The sequence below is a fragment of the Azolla caroliniana genome, unplaced genomic scaffold (genome assembly GCF_043228905.1).
Source record: "Azolla caroliniana isolate FFs.n. ecotype wild unplaced genomic scaffold, voAzoCaro1.0.p SCAF_2, whole genome shotgun sequence".
Lineage (NCBI taxonomy): Eukaryota > Viridiplantae > Streptophyta > Polypodiopsida > Salviniales > Salviniaceae > Azolla > Azolla caroliniana.
Genome location: NW_028230437.1, coordinates 25,644,722 through 25,662,109, shown reverse-complemented (window position 1 = coordinate 25,662,109; position 17,388 = coordinate 25,644,722). Strand labels below are relative to the sequence as shown.

General features: G+C 36.5%; 1 protein-coding gene across 3 annotated transcripts; it reads left to right on the top strand.

The window, feature by feature from the left end:
- The first annotated feature begins 401 nt into the window (after window positions 1-401).
- Window positions 402-10,410, top strand: LOC147867834 (uncharacterized). Of its 3 annotated transcripts, none has more exons than XM_087315650.1 (9): window positions 402-1,565; window positions 2,757-2,969; window positions 3,062-3,218; window positions 3,354-3,697; window positions 4,192-4,273; window positions 4,882-4,899; window positions 4,987-5,101; window positions 9,764-9,911; window positions 10,159-10,410. In XM_087315650.1, exons 1-8 carry the CDS (start codon window positions 405-407, stop codon window positions 9,852-9,854), a joined length of 2,181 nt encoding a protein of 726 aa, XP_087171776.1. In that variant the 5' UTR covers window positions 402-404; the 3' UTR covers window positions 9,855-9,911; window positions 10,159-10,410. The 3 variants fall into 3 exon arrangements, with proteins under 3 accessions (XP_087171776.1, XP_087171774.1, XP_087171775.1); XM_087315648.1 differs by having other exon boundaries at window positions 4,972-5,101; XM_087315649.1 differs by having other exon boundaries at window positions 4,972-5,101; window positions 10,095-10,410.
- Window positions 10,411-17,388: the final 6,978 nt, after the last annotated feature.

Below are 17,388 nucleotides of genomic sequence, written 5' to 3'. Positions count from 1 at the left end.
GGAGGAGACTCTGCGCAGAGCAAAGTAAGCTCATGTGTGGTGGTGTAGTGTAGTAGGGACGGAGAAGTATGTATGTATGCCTGAATGTGTATGTATGAACGCATATACGTGGGCGTGCATATGTGTACATACATATGTGTGTATGTTTGTGTGAATGTATGTATGCATGTATGTAAATGTACATATTACATACGTATGCGTGTATGCAATGTGCATGTATGGGAACGTATGTGTGTGTATGTATGGCAATGTATGTATGGGAATGAATGGATATGATGACGATGAGACATGCATTTTAGTACTCGTATGTACACATTTTAGTATGTATGTATGTAAAACACGCGATAAACCCCAGATATGGCGATGTCTGTCTCCTGCCATCATCATCATCAATCACCACATACATGGCTTCCTTCTGTCTCCCTCCCTTCCTCGCCGCCTCTCCTCCTCCTCCCCACCATCGCCGCTTCTCCTGCAGGAAACGCCGCTTCCTGCCTTCTACACCTCCACCACTTCCGATCTCCGGCTACTACCCCGCCGATCATCTCATCCACCACAAGAACTGCGCAGCTGCTTCTTCCTTCTCCATTAGAGCCTGCTGCTTCAGTGATGGCGCCGCCGCCGGATTCACCATGTCTCGCCCGCATGCTCCTGCTCTTTCTTCTTCCTTCCCATCTTCTTCAGCTTGGCAGCTCTCCTTCATGAAAACGTATAATAATACCTGTGCTAGCCTCAGTTTCAGTGGTGACATGGAACGAATCAACACGTTTTCTCCTCAGATGTCTTCTTCCTCTTCTGTTATGCCGTGCCCCTCCAGTCACAGCAACAAATACATCATAAGGTGCAGAAAATATCATTCACCACTATTTTGCGCAATGATTGGCTTCAACCATATTCACGATCAGACAGGATACAACAATTTTGCGCCGGTGCAAATTGCCCTATCTTCTTCTTCTTCTTCTTCTTCTTCTTGCAGTTTAGCTTCTCTTGCTGTTCCATCTGCATCTCCTTCTCCTTCTTCCACCACATCTATCATTGCACCGCTTGCTGAAGAGCAAAGCATTTCTTCTTCCGATGAATATACAGGGATATCGTCTGCTGAAATACAAAGCTTTTATTCTGACAATGAGAGAACCGACTTTGGTTCCGCTGAAGAACAAAACTTTTTGACTATAGAGGATGAGACCGTTGATCACGCCGAAGGAAGAAATGTTTGGTCTTCTAACAAGGCAACTGTACCTTCTGCTTACAAAGACAGAATTGCACATTCTGCTGAAGTAAAAAAAGAAGTTTGCAATTCTTCTGCTGATGGAGAAAGAGGCACTTCTTCTACTGGCGTTTCTTCTGGTGCAGTTGCAGGGAGTCTTCCATCAGCTGTTCTCATGACCGAGTATAAGCCAAAATGGAGCATGCTTCTCAGCACAGAAGCTTTGGAGGATGCTCAAATATCCAGAGCAGGTAGTGTTACTGATGCTCACGTTTTGAGAAGAAAAGGTCGCCTCAAGGAACAAGATGGCCTCATTGAGTTCATCATTTCCATGCATGCCACACATTCGCCGTTGGAGGTAATGAGAGAAATATATTTTAACCTATCTATAGGCATATGATATGTATATACCTAGATTGCTAGAAATTTGGTTCCTTCTTTCGAAGAGCCTTGATTTATTCTTTGCAGCGATCATTTATGCAAGCTGTGTTGTTCTGCATCTTTTGTTACAAACACTTACCATGAGTTTAAGATATTCTACACTTTAAATCAGTGACTACTCTAAGACGCAATGAATATACATATACCTAGAAATCCAAGCAATGGGATTCTGAATAGCTTTCTGATTTGTAACCATGATGATATTTATTCAAGCTGTCTTAGCTGCCTCTCTATGGTACTTGTGGAGAACTCTGAGAGTAAAGCAGGTAGCATTGCGTTTGTGTTTCTTGGAAGATGTAAACATTATTCACTTTGGATTATCTGATTCTATCCTTGCAGAAAACCAAATTTTTTATCCAATGCGAAGTCCATGCTTCATTTGAAGTAGAACCTTAAAATCCAAATTGTCTGTTTCTTGCTAGAGATGTTTCTACGAGACTAGAGATGTCTGTCAATATTTACTTCATGTATCTTGACATGGTGGAGGCTGGATTCGTTTTGAATGGTTTATAATTGATAGTAATCAGTGGCTCATTGTTTTATGTCTATGCTTGTTTCATAGACATTTGGTTTGCTTGAAGATTCAATCTCTACTGTTTTGGTGGTGAGGATTTTCGTCAAATAGAAATGTTACACTTTAGTAGGTGTTAGTAGCATTATAGGTAGCAGCAACTGAAAGAAAATAACTCAATGTCTTGGGATTCAATGGCGAGCGATTAATGAACATATTCTGGTTGAAGATTTTCAACAAAGGTCCCATCGTATGATATGTTGTATGGTTTATGACTTTCCGATCTGAGGACAGTTATGAATGAGCCAAGTCAGCATTAAACAATGCATTATGAACAGTAGTTGGTTGACACACATTTTCCTACTGGTTGTATTTTGTCTCTTTCTTCATACGAGAGTGAATTTAAACAAAAAACGGGATGCATTTGTGAATTTTCTGAACTGAGATAATATTGTGTAGGAGAACACCATGTGCAAGTAAAACGGCTTGAATAATCAATCTTTTGCCTACTTGCTGCATGAAATGGCCTTGAAACCTTGAGAACTATTCATTCCTACCAGACTTTCGCTGATAAGTCTTTTGTAAAACTCTCTTCAGGTCATGGAGAAGATGGAAAGGTGGGTTAGGGAGCACTTTGAGGATCCAAGACGCAGCACTCTTAAGAGGCTTGTACCTTCAGTTGAGCGATTTTACTCCCAGCTCCCTTTGGTGCAGGCATTACAGGAATATGATCAATTTTCCTCACTTTCACGACGAAAGTATGTGCCTCCTAACTTTGCTGAAGTTCGTCATGTTCTGAATATTGCTCAGGTACCTGACGCTTTTGTATGTTTTATTGCCATTTTTTCGTCCTCTAATCCTTTTGGGTCTTTCTTGACTTCCTACATCGCTGGCGGTGATAGGTCCATGCTGTTGCAGAAAATTTAACTTTAATCACCTTTGATGCTGATGGCACATTATATGCAGATGGACACCACATTGAACGAGATAATAAGATGATAGATCATATAATTAAGTTGATGCAACATGGTGCTCATGTTGCCATCGTTACTGCAGCAGGTGGAGCAATAATCCTTACTGTCTCTAATTTGACATTTATGGCATTTGTGGTCATGATACCGTTCTTGATGAACACGTGATTATTTATTATCAAAGAGGTTATGGCACATTCTTAAATTCAATTGATTGATGTAGGCTATCCAGGAGAGCCAGAAAGGTTTCAAACTAGATTTGCAGGGTTGCTTGCTGCTTTTGAAGATCTTTGTCTGCCTCATGAAATAACTTCTCGTTTCCATATCATTGGGGGCGAGTGCAATTATTTGCTTGAAGTGAATGATAATTATCATCTCAAATTTGTTCAAGATGAGTTTTGGAAGTCTAAGGATATGTTGGAATGGCGAGAAGAAGATATAGAACAACTTCTTAATGATGCAGAGTTGGCATTAAAATCTGCTGCAGCCCGGCTACGAGTTCCTGTTGACATCATAAGGAAACCAAGAGCTGTTGGAGTTCTTCCCAAAGAACCAACCATATATGAGGTATCTTGATGGTTTTGCATTTCATTGCGTAATGGAAATTGTTGATGTTTCCTTTGTTCATCCATTTCAATAAATTTAAACTCACATATCTGGGTATGATCCATATAGATGATAGTCTTTTGCGAATTAATTTTATATTTGAATTGTATCAACAATAGAGAGAATTATGGATCTCAAATTTTGATATAGACACTGATGATAGCTTTTCACTTCATTAGTAATGTGGTAGGAAACTTGTTTGCAGGAATGTGTTTCATTCATGTGGTAATCTCCAGCCATTATGGTCCACCTAGGAAACATTTATCTTCCAACTTTATCAATAGGTGGGCATGCGTTGTGTGGCATTAAATCAACCAGCATTAGAGTGATTGTCCACTATTGAAATATAACGTGGTTGATTTAGTTTCTAACAATAGTCTGAGGAAACTTTATGTACCTTCATTTTTTAAAGTATGACTTCGGAATTTGGAACACTATATGTCATTATTTCTCAGGTGCTGGAGGAAATGGCCTTGACAGTTCAACTGCAACTCGTTGATTCAAAACTTCCGTTTTGTGCTTTCAATGGTGGAACAGGTAAGCATGCAAACAGGCTATGAAACATAATTTCTAGGTTATTTGGTCAGCTTCTTCTGGTCGGTTGTTTGCATACTTGGTTTTATACTTACGGGTCAAACCTGAAGAGTTTATTGAAAATGTTGCTGTGGAGGATAGATTGTCAGATTTTATAGCTGTTCTCCATCAAAAACCGTTTCATTTGCACAGCTTTGATTTCTTATAGCTGTACAAATTACAAGAATTTGAGTACATGGATGACTCATGCTTGTTAAGAAGACAGTTAGCTCACGTATTCTTCTGCTTTCAGGAAGAGAACTAACAGTTCGTACTGTTATTTCATATTCTAAAGGATTTCAATTTTTTAGAAAAGTTGCATTGTTTGATACAGCAGACGTAATGTTGTTTTCTTCAACAAAACTTAAAATGACCCAACAACATTTTAATTCATATTGTGCTGGTGCATGTTCCCGGATGCTTGAAGAAACATAGAAAAATCCTAGAAAACTTTATTACATTGCTTCCACAGTGTACTGTATTTTCGGTGTCATTAGGGTAGATTTTTCTGTTCTCTTTGCTCTAATACTATTCGCTGATATCTGTTTCTTTTTGGTGTTCTCTTCATGCAGATGTATTTGTGGATGTGGGTAGGCTGTCTAAACTTTGATAGAATAACGTCTTCCTTTGCAGCATTTATGTACTCATGAATCATCTTATAGGAAACAAATCCATAGGAATGGGTGCGCTGATGACGTATCTGAAGAAAAAGCCAAGTGAAACACTCCATGTGGGAGATCGATTTACTCTTAGCGGAAATGATTCAGCTACCAGATCAACGTGTCCAATTTTGTAAGTGAACTAAACTTGCTAAGGTAGACTGCAGTTGGAGTTTTGATATGAAATATTTTGTCAAATTTTATTATTTATATCAATTCAAAGCACATAATTCTCTCTACCTAATACTATAGGATGTTTCATAACATCTATTGCTGTTCATTAGTGTGTGCCTACACTATTTTGTTTGATATGAGTACTTGCTGTAAATAATGTTACATAGGAGTGAGCTGAAGGTACGTCAAGTGTTCATGCATACATATTATCAAGCCAAGAATTCTGTTATAAGTGTTTTACATTGCTGCTCTCTTTGCACTATAGCTCAACTAATATTTTTTCTGTAAACTTTCAAACATCTATATCTGAGATTATAAATTATAAATTATGTATCTATAGTGTTGTTGAGTTAACAGCAATGTTTAAGATTTTTAACATAGTCAATAGTGTTGTGCATAGAACATTTTTACCAATATAGCTAAGTAAATATTGGTAGGTATCATTTCGGAACAGAATGTCACTTTTATGTTGAGATTCTATATTTCCGTTTTTGAGTATGAAATTTGTTTCAAATGATTAATGTACAGAGGATGTCTGGATGTCCGGATAATGTCTTGTAGGTTCAATGTATAAGTGTAGTTAAGGGTCCAACATGTATCCCTGTTGATTAGGTCACATGTGGGCTCCACTTTTCAATGGCCCATGCATATGGATGGCTATATATTCAGTGGTCGGGTTGGAAATCAGTAATATCTCCATTATGTTGGTGAGCTAGGTAGAGCATCATTTGGGTAAGAACCCCATTTTGATGGTGCCCTCATAGATAGCTCCATCTTGAAAGTTTGCTGCTGTTGTTAGATTTGTAAGCTAATGTATATAAAGCAGCCTTAGTTGAGTGAACTAAGCTTGTTGAATCATCTCAAGCCATTTGGTTGCATCTGTATTTGCCTGTTAAGAAGCACATAAGTTTACATCTGTGTTACATTATCCCTTTATGAGCAGGACACACTTAGGTTCTCTGGTATACAATGTAGCATGCAAGACTAGCATGATGGGTTTTACAAAAAGTTAGATTTGTATGCTAATGTATATAAGCAGAGCCTTAGTTGAGTGAACTAAGCTTGTTGAATTATCTCAAGCCATTTGGTTGCATCTGTATTTGCTTGTTAAGAAGCACACAAGTTTACATCTGTGTTACATTATCCCTTATGAGCAGGACACGCTTAGGTTCTCTGCTATACAATGCAAGATGCAAGACAATAGCATGATGGGTTTTACAAAAAGTGGAATTACTGTCCAGAAAATAACCAACATTGTAATCAATAATAAAGAGTTATTGACAGTATTGCTTATCTGTTATTGAGCGGATCAATGTTGGGATCCAAGCATACTTGAAGAGGTTTAAGGCTTCTATCCGAGCAAAAGCATGCTCACCTCAACTTTTTGGTGAATTAAAATTACTTGATTGAAAGGAGCACATGTGGGCTAGGTCTCTTGTGGAGAAAGGAAACAATTATTATGTTTGTACATATAAAATCTCCTATATTTGGGTATGGCGTCATTGTCTCTTTGTTCGGTTCCCCATGTTATTATTTGGGGTGAGATGGGAGTGTACCCAATAGTGACTGAGGCATCAGTGACTGAACCCAATGGAGTTGGAAGTTTTCTAAGCAAAGGTACTGAAGAATGGTAGTTATGTGATTGAAACGGCTGGGGAATGTAGAGATAATTATTGTTGGTATGCTGAAATGCAAAAATGGTTCCACTCGCATGGTACAAATATAAATATACTGCTGTTGTTCCAATATAGGTTCGATTTTGCACACCAGAACATGACTAGGTGGGGAAGAGTAGAGTAGAGTAAACTGATCTGAACATGGATCAGCCCCATGACTCTTGATAGGAAGATGACCACGATAACCCCCTCTTTTACACATGTAGGATAGATTTATTATCAGGCCCTCTTATATGCATGCAAATTCATAGAAAAACAGATTTGTCAATTGTGCAATGAAGTGTGGACCAGAGTAACACTGTTTGCTTTTTGCTGTTTTTTGTTGAAATAAAAGGGAGATATCATTTCCGCCTCAAACAAGGCTTTGGCCCACTGTGCAAGGGAATGGAATTTGAAGGCCAATGATGCTTGGGATATTTCTTGCTAGAACTCAAGAGACACAGAGAGATATTGTTCAAGGACAACAAAAAAACCACAATAGTTTATCAACAAAGAAGTATCACAACTTTCTTTAGCCCCACCACTTTTTAGAGTACAAAAGGAAAAGGCGTACATCATGCGACCTCCCTATGGAAGGCTAATCTATATACAAATGAGGTTGAGGGTTATGTCATGAGCCTCTCCCTTAGTAAAGATGTGAAAACAAATTAGGACCAATTGAAGGATGTCATTCTCAATGTAGGGTATCAATATCTAAGTGCAGGTGTATGTGGACATCGGATGCTTAGTTTCCCATGCAATGCTTGGTTTGGTGAAGAATGCAAGGTTCATCTCAAAATGTTCAAGCTCGAAAAAGATAAAAAATGAGAAAGCCCTAGCATTGTATTAATATCAAATGCAAGAGAAGTAGAAAACGCAAATGTTGAAACTCCAACCAAAGTTATCAGGGAATTAGACTTAGAATTAGAGTTTTTATCATCCATAAAGAGACCAGTTTTGACTTATGGAACCAGAGTATACATGTGTTCTTGATATCGGTCTCTTTCCTACAAAGGGGTATTCATACATTGAAGCACAAAGTCTCTATGCCTGAATAAAGCATACACATATGAGCTCAACCTTCTAGGTGGTGTCTTAAGTATGGCACTTAAGTTATCACTCCCGCTTAGTATGTCAGCATATCTTGAACGAATTGCACTATATGTCGAGCATGTGAAGAGCAAGTGGCATTCATCCTCTACCATGCCTTCATTGCATACTTTACATGTCTTCAAATTCGTTACATTTTCATACCATGATGCGACTTCAATACCTCACTTGTGAGATTGAGTGCGAAGTAGTGTAAGGGCTCTACGAGCATTTTGTAATGAGATAAGGTTGGATACGATCAGTTCGCATTCTTGCTTTATATTGGGATAAGGTTGGAGACAAGTCAAGTGGGAAAAGGAATATATAATTGTGAATTCTATTCTATCTCCAAGTCACCAAAAACAACTTATGAGATCAATCCTGATTACAGATGCAAACATACTCAGACAGTGTTAAAAGCGCCACATTTTCTAAAGATATTTGATACTGATCTCAATGCATGAGGTGGCATTACAATCAATAATGATTTTTGAGATGCTTTTTACGAGCATGAAATGTGTAACAACTATATATAGGATGAATGTTGATAAGAATAGATGGTATGTGTAGATAAATGAGTCTGGAGCAATAAGCAAAAAGGGAGAGAAATTAAGAAAAAAAAGCAGTAAAAAAAAGGGTTTAAAACATTATTTTGTATTACATCAAACTGTCATTTCTGTTTCGTTGTTTCCTTTGAGGGCGAAAATCCATTTCGTGCAACATTTCATGTTGAAGGAGGTCAATCTGAAGCAGATGAAGAATGGAAACTACCAAATGTAATTCTGGTTGGGAGTCTCCTGTATTAAAAGATCAGACGTAGCCCACCCAGTGGCAATGCAGGCAAAGTTTAGTGGACCTGGAAAACTGTTATTGGCATGCTGTTATTGAAAGGTACAACATAATTTGGCATCAAGCTTGGACTGTGAACTAAGTTCAATGGGTATTTTAATTGTAATTGGGTTGGTGATCCAGAGAACAGAAAGCTTGCTTCCTAATATTTTATTTCTCTAAGTTTCAGATTATTTTATGATTGGGTCATGTTTGTTGTCATCAACAAAAGTGAAAGCAGAGTAGAAGATGGGTAGCTATGCAAGACATCAAGGAATGGCGAAAGCTCCTATCAGAAATTTGAATTCTGATTCAGTTGACCTGGATAGCATGCGACAGCGAGAGTTCATTGGGTGAATCAAGCATATCAAGTTCCGATACAAGCTTGCATGAGAACCCATTGCAGATGAGATGGTGGATCTAGAGTATTGTCTATAGTTGAAATTTGTTTGGTTCTCCCATTGTATCATGGAGCATCGATGTAGAGATGATGTGGAAGTTTGTGGACCTAGAAGATAGAAGCGGGGGTTTGGGAGACTGACAATACGTATAAGTGTTTGAGTGGGGAGTGTTGGTGTAAACAAGCATCATAGACCTCTTGAATGTGGTCAATGAGTGGAAGCTCAAGGAGTATGTGAAATCAGTCATTTGGTCAATAAGCCTAGTTATAAATGCAACCATAGTTGAGTGAACCATGGGGAGTGTTGGTGTAAACAAGCATCATAGACCTCTTGAATGTGGTCAATGAGTGGAAGCTCAAGGAGTATGTGAAATCAGTCATTTGGTCAATAAGCCTAGTTATAAATGCAACCTTAGTTGAGTGAACCATGGCTGTATTCGAATATTATGAGAGCAAGTGTCTTCTTCCCTTGTTGTCTGGCTCAAACAGAAGAAATTTATTCGGTTCTTCTTTCAAGATTGTTTTTTTGTTCTTCTTTCAAGATTATTAGCATGCATATCTCCATTATGTTTGGATTAATATTTCATCATTATCTGGTTTTGTATTATCTTTCTTTGGTTCTTCATTCACATATTAACTGTTGGTTCAGGTGGGTTGCAAACCCAGAAGAAACCTCATTTTACACTCGGATGTTGTTGCGTGACATCCGCCTTGCTCAGCTGACTCCATATATCGAGTGATGTCATTTAACTCTAGGGGATATATACAGTGTAGGCATCAGTATCTAATACATCCAGGTATGTTTTCCACTTTTTTTGAAAACAATTATGTGAAATATTTTTCGCTTGAGGGGAAACCTTGAATTACCGGATGTTTTTTATTTTTTATTACCTGAATTACTTGAGCAATTATGTATGCTATTTTAGATGATTATGGTTAATTCGTTCACTCTCTCTGTCTCTGTCTCGTGTATTGAACAGGGGAGCTTTGGGGGAAAAAAGGAAAACTTCTATGGCAGTTGGTGAAATATTCCCTCTTTTTTAGGAGGGCGACTTATCATTCCTGGCAAGTCTTCTAGTGCTCTGTATTGGAAGCGGTTACGTGCTCGTTGAAATATTGCTATAATTCTTTTGAGTGGAATAATGAGTTTCCATTTCTACAAAGCAGGTGGTTATAAAATGATCCTCAACAAACAGGAGTTTATTCTCCATAAAACATGTTCTGATCATTGAGCTTTCTAAGTGCAAGTGTATCTCCAAATGAATATTACTATTCTAACATGCTCAAGTTCCATAATCAGCATAAATCAGCCTTGTGTGGAAGATCACATCAAAATCCATGCAATCATTTAGGCATCTATTGGGGAACCTTGGCAAGTGGATTCATGAATGTATGACCCCATGCAATTTAATTTGATCATTAATTCTAGATAAAACCAAAGACAATGATCTAGAGGGTGTCTGGTTTTCAAAAGCACCCTGTTAACTGCATATATTGTGACACAATTGTTTGGTTTGTTACTGTTAAATTAAATTGCAAATATGTGAGTCAGTGTTTCTATCTGTTATCTAACTGTGAAGGTTGACCATTGAATTATCTGATGTTTCGTTATTTGATAACGTCAAAGGTTGAATTACCTGATGTTTTTTTGTTTACCCAAATGCCAACACTCCCCAGTCAATGCGAACACTGCCTTAAATCTTTTTTTTTTAATTGATACGAGAAGCTTTCATCTTTTTCCAATATCTTATGAATAAAGGATGTGGTGATTATTACTTGATACAAAGGAAAATTACGAATATTTTGACCCCAGCCCAAGCAATTATATGTTGTCTGATTTGAAGGTAAAAGTAACATTCAAACAGTGATAAGAGTGGAAGAATTTTTGTACAATTATGCATAACATTGAGTAGAACAACAAGCCAGACAAGATAATATGAAATTTTATGCCAGACAAAGTAAACTTTTATTGTTCGTTTTTCTTATTTGAGCTTTATCATTATGACTTTCTTTACTTGTACAGTTTTTCTTAAGCATTGCCTTAATTAATGCAATTATTGTTTTCCAATGGTAAATTTTGAATATCAGGAGCAAAGTTGATTCGTATTTTGCTGGACTAATTTGAAATGCTTGTCTATGAGCTTGGTTCAACATTAGTTAATTTTGTAACAAGCTTTTGGTTACTAAGTGAGCGTTGGTTATTTACAACTTTCTTAATAAGATTACAACAGCACTGTAACATACATTTTCAATGTAAAATACAGATGTTTGCATGTACTCCTTGTTGGTAGTCTAAGGTTGGGACAATTTTCATATGCATAACTATGGTAGGATTGTTGACGTTTAGGCTTATATATGTTTGACATATGAATGTACCTTGTTCTATAGTTTCACGAAACACCCAATTTGTCAAGTAAAGTAGTCGTCCTACTTAGCAATAATGATGGATATTGGTTGGTTCATTTCTAACAGGGTTACGGAGTGCATACACCTTAATATTTGATAGATAGACAAAGTGACTAATTCACTTCAATGAACCTTATTGATCAACTTTAACTTTCTTCGTTGGACAATGAGAAACACTATTTTTTGGGCTATATAAAGTAGCATCTTTAATGTATAGTCCCAATGCTTGCACGTGTTCCTACCACCTTTCTTATTGTTCATGGGGAGGGCAATTTCCATAAGCATATATATGCATATCTATATTAGGATTGTTACGATTTACATTTGAATATGTTTGAAATATGAACCTAGTAGTAGCTAACATATTCTATATTTTGGCCATTAAAACTATTTGTCAAGTAAAATAGTCATCCTACTTAAGTATAATGATGGACACTTCCTTGTTGGTTCGATTTTGAAGGGGTCTTGTGAGACCATACACATTATTGTTTGTGGGGACATGTGTCCACTTTAGCAAACCTTAATTATTTGTTTTCTTCATGGGACAGGCATAAGTCTATTTTTTGGGTGTCTATGGTAAGTTGTAACACATACGTATAATCCCAATGCTTCCATGAGCAAAGTTGTAACACATACGTATAATCCCAATGCTTCCATGAGCTCTTGCCAAGTCCAAGTTTATTGTTTTAAGGGTAGGGCAATTTCCAGATGCATATTCATAGTTACATGGATATTTCCTACTTGGTTATAAATTATAATGATGAATATGTCCACGTTGATTTGTTGCTAAAAGGGGAGGGTTTTGGGAGAGCATGGACCTTATTATTTGTGAGATCAACAAAATATCTAGTCCATACACCAACTTTCTTAATCGGTCCATTTGAATGTCAATTTGAATGTGATAATGTTTTTGACTTACAAAAACTTATATATGTTTCCCATGTAAACCTACTTTATTCTTCTTTTAGACCAAAAACAAAGTCTATCAAATAAAATAGTCACCCTACTTAACTATATTAGCCTGTATTTCCTTCTCAATTCGTTGCATACACATTTTTGGTGAGATGGGGGCAGTGACTAGTCATTGTGACAAACCTTACGTATGCATTGTATTGTGATAATGTGAAGACTTTAATTTGCACTTTAAAATCTTAATTAATCACATAATTAACGAATAATATAAATATCGAAACACACTATAATTTATGGATAAGTAGATGCCAACCACATCTACTGCAAAGATTTGAGCTTACATTTCAAATTCTATTGGTCAATGATTAAGGCAAAACGATGAGAGAGAGAGAGACCAAGGGGAAAGTCATAATTCTAAAAAGTTATAAATGTGACCCAATGGCTGAAAAGAGCACCAAAAGTAACCTTTACAAATCATTTACATTCTTTAGGTCTTTTACTCTAAAGTGATTACAAGATCTTTGTCTCTTTCCTCGTCTCTTGCTCCCTTTTTCTATTTAGCCTTGTTCCTTCGGTACCAACGCCAATATCAATGTTGTAGAAAAGGCCAATGAAGTAAAGCTTTATGATGGGTGCATAATGAACAATTTTGAACACCCTCTATGAAAGGGAACTAGGGGATCCAATGTGTTAATGACCATTTTGCCTATTTAAATGTATCACCCACGTTCATTGACATATTCATATCACATTTTGTATGCCATGCAATTTTACTTATACTTAGAGATCGGCAACAACTTGGCTCAAGCCTAAACCGTTTAGCTAAAATGGTTTAAAACGATTTAGTAGCTTAGCAGCTTGGTTTGGCTTGAGCCTTGCCAAACCGGCTCAAACCGGTTAAGTTGTTTATCTTATTTAAGAATTGGGGTTTAGAAAGTTAGAAATTAGACAGTTAGAACTTAGAACTTAGAACTTGAAAGTTGATAAAGAGAATGACAGGAAGCCACAGGCAACATACTTCCATTTTGACCTATGGGACCAGAGTATACATGTGTTCTTTATAGATGTCTCCTTCCTACGAAGGGGTATTCATACATTGAAGCACAAAGTCTCTATTCCTGAATAAAGCATACACATATGAGCTCAACCTTCTTGGTGGTGTCTTAAGTATGACATTTAAGTTATCACTCCCTCTTAGTATGTCAACATATCTTGAACGAATTGCACTATATGTCGAGCATGTGAAGAGCAAGTGACATTCACCCTCTACCATGTCTTCATTGCATACTTTGCATGTCTTCAAATAAGTTACATTTTCATACCATGATGCAACTTCAATACCTAACTTGTGAGATCGAGTGTGAAGTAGTGTAAGGGCTCTACGAGCATTACTACTCATATTGGTAATGAGATACAGTTGGATACGATCAATAGGCCTTCTTGCTTTATATTGAGATCAACATTCAAGGTTGACATTTGCAATGTATTATTATAGCTTTGTCCTCTTAGTATCTTCCCACTTCATCCTTGATGATTCCACCAACCTTTCCTTGATCATTACATATTGCATAGCATTGCCCGAAAGCTCTAAAAGATTGACATCTAAACCCCATCTTCTAAACCATTTCCTTATGTCAACAACCCAATCAGATGAGAGAATCTTACTTTTATGATTCTTTTGTAGATTACATCCAACATTCCAAGAGTGATAGGTGGCCATAGCCTCGGGCCTTGTGGGTCAGGTGGTGGGAGACAAGGGATTCATGGATGTCAGTTGACAAATCATAGTAGTCTACAAAGAGGGAGACATGAAAGTGGGACTTGGATTTGAGTTAGACTCATCAATGGTAAGGCCGAGGGGGTGGGAGTTAAGAGGAGGAGAAGAAGGGTAAGTGGAAGTGGTAGTGGTAGGTGTGTTTTTTGGGTATCTTCAACTTTTTTGTCCCAAACTGGTTAACAAACTGCTTCAGAAACCGGATCCTAAACCGGTTTAGGGATCGGTTTGGTTTGGTTTAGTTTAGGTTTGAGAACCCCAAAACGGTTTAGGCTTAATCGGTTTGGCTTGGATACAACCAAACTGTTTAAGCCTAAACTGAACCATTGTCGATTCCTACTTATACTCTCTATTATTTTCGTAAATCAATGTTTGTTATTAAAACAAGATGATAATACAACCCTTTCTATCTTCACTACTTCATGCTTATACTCAAGTCTCTCTCGTTTAGAAGGATTCTTTAATTACATTATCAACTTGTTTAACACTATGTATCATGAACATCTTCGTGCTCATATATGGCATAAGTATGAGGGTTGCAACGTTTAGGGAATTGTGGCATTAATCCATTTTTGGTTGTTGAAATGTATCATAAACACAATTATGCATATGCTTGATATCACGTCACAATTCAATGGCTAGCTAAATAAATATATTAGAAAATTCATATTAGTTTATTAGCCCCATTGACTATGTCGTGTAGAGCATTAAAAACATCTCCCTTTTCATTGATTGTACTTAATAGGTTAGTTGGTGCTTGGGCACCACAAGGTTTAATTTAACCATATTCACAACTATCATAAGGTTATGTTTAGTTAGATCGATTAACCATATGTACTTGAACATGTAACAAATAATTGAGAACTCAAAAGATATGTATCTGAGACAAACTATTAATAATTGAATCATTAAACATCAAGTTTATTTAGAAGACAAGTATATTCATGCATCTAAGCCTAATGATAGACATAGGTACCAACCTTACCATAATTATATTCGAACACAAAATGAGTGAGGAATCAACTTCTACAAAACATTCAGTGTGTGACATAGGTATTTAATAATTATTGCCATGTCCTAGAAATCTAGATTGTTCTATTAACGTTTCACTTCCAAATTCCCATCTACAATACAACATTACTATTGAAGTTTTAATGCGTGATAATATGATTTACTCTTAGGCCCTAGGGGGAACACCACAAATCAAGTCCTTTCGGTGACACAAATGCTTTTGCTTGTAAATGCAAAGTCGATATTCATTATTAACATTATTCAAACAAAGTGCGTGTATATGATTGATGGTGTTTTGTGATCAAGTGCCATATTCCTTGACGTGGGATATTATGCATATTATATGACTCATAACATTATAAAAGTATGTTGCTCACATGGGTTCTAATAAACGTGAACACTTTAAACTTTAAAGTCAATACTTCCATATAATAGAGATCAATAATGCAATTGAACCACCTATATTGTATGAAAGTAATAAGGTTCTATAATTTATTGAATAAATTGATCCGTGACTACTTAAGCTCAATGTTTTGTCATTATCTTTCAAGTACATGACTTGTTTTTTATAGTCAAATTACTCTACACATAAAACTTCCACGTGCTTAACTTGAAAGTTTTTGGAATGTAAACATGACTTTCGTATTAGTTTGTTTTCAAGCTAGAGACATGTAGTGCATTTCAAATTGGCTTCCCTTCTAAAAGTATGCATGCTAACCTAGAAACCATATATATTGAGAAGTTGGATCGACGACCAAAGAAAAACATTCAAAATATATAAATAGGTCTTCACAATCCAGTGCATATAAAAAGGTGTTGAGGCTCAAATCTGTATGTCTCGACGTGCATATCACTACAATTTTGATTTGTTTAGCATTTTGCAATCAAATACTTCTTAAACAAGTGTGTTTTTCTAATGACAAATCTTAGAATGTAATGTCAAAAAGTAGAAAGTCGGCTCCTTGAATTTTTTGTACTGGTCAAACTTTAATGGTTACATGGTCATTCGTCAATGGGAGGAAAGCTCTTGATTCACTTTTCCACAAGATTAATTTCTTTACATGATAAGCTTTGTCCCTAGATGACAAAAGTTGTGCATGTATATGCATGCACGAAGGAGAATCCAAACTTTGAATAATTCTTTGCATTTGAGCAATTTTATGTTTTTCGGAAACCCAATGAAGTTGCAACTAAAAAAATACATTTAGGTCACGGAAATAAATTAACTCTTATGAGAGTTATAATTCTAATGAATAATGATGGCTGGGTACTAGTATCCTTGAATGCAAGGCATAAAACATATTGAATCACCCATGATAAGTTGTATGACCATTGACACCTCATAGATGGATACACATTGAACTCCACACTTAAGGTCACCGACATATGAACAATATCAAAACCATAGTATGAACCATGCGTACCATTCGTGCATTCGTGTTCGAGAATGATTCAATCATTCGAGAAGGGTAAACACCCTCGAAGAATGATAAATACCATACTTTTGGTTAAACTATTTACTATAAGATAAATATTTTTTCAAGGTAAAAAAAATTTTAAAAATTGCAAAAAAAAAAACACATTACCTTCTTAACAATAATATGCATTTTTTCGTAAATTCTAATAACAACTATCCAAAATCCTACTCTTCAAAAAAATTCTCAATGAGGTGTTAATCAAAACGAAGATTCCTAATCTTCATTCAGAGATTTCATGTCTGAAATCTCAGCCATGAAATTTTTGAAATTTCATGTCTGATCATCTCTAAAATTTCTGAAATTTCATCAGAGAAAATTCTGAAATTTCGTTTTGGAAATTTAAACCCTAATAGCGATTATTAAACCTAAATTCTAATCATACCTGAATGTCGTGAGTCGTTGAAACTTGGTAAGCAGTGTGCACTGTGCAGATCGTTGGAGGCTAGGTGGGAGAGGAGAGGAGAGCGTAACGTTACGTGCAGAGAAGAAGAGGGAAAAAAGGAAAAAAAAACACACAAACTTTTTAATATCATTCGTGTTCGTTTTCCAACGTAGGAAAACGAATGATAAGCCTGACGAACACGAAATTTACGTACTATGAGATTCAAAACAATATCTTCACAAGTACATTCATGTCTCAACTTTTTGGAAATGCTATGATTATAGGTAGACATAATTGTGCAATCGAGATTA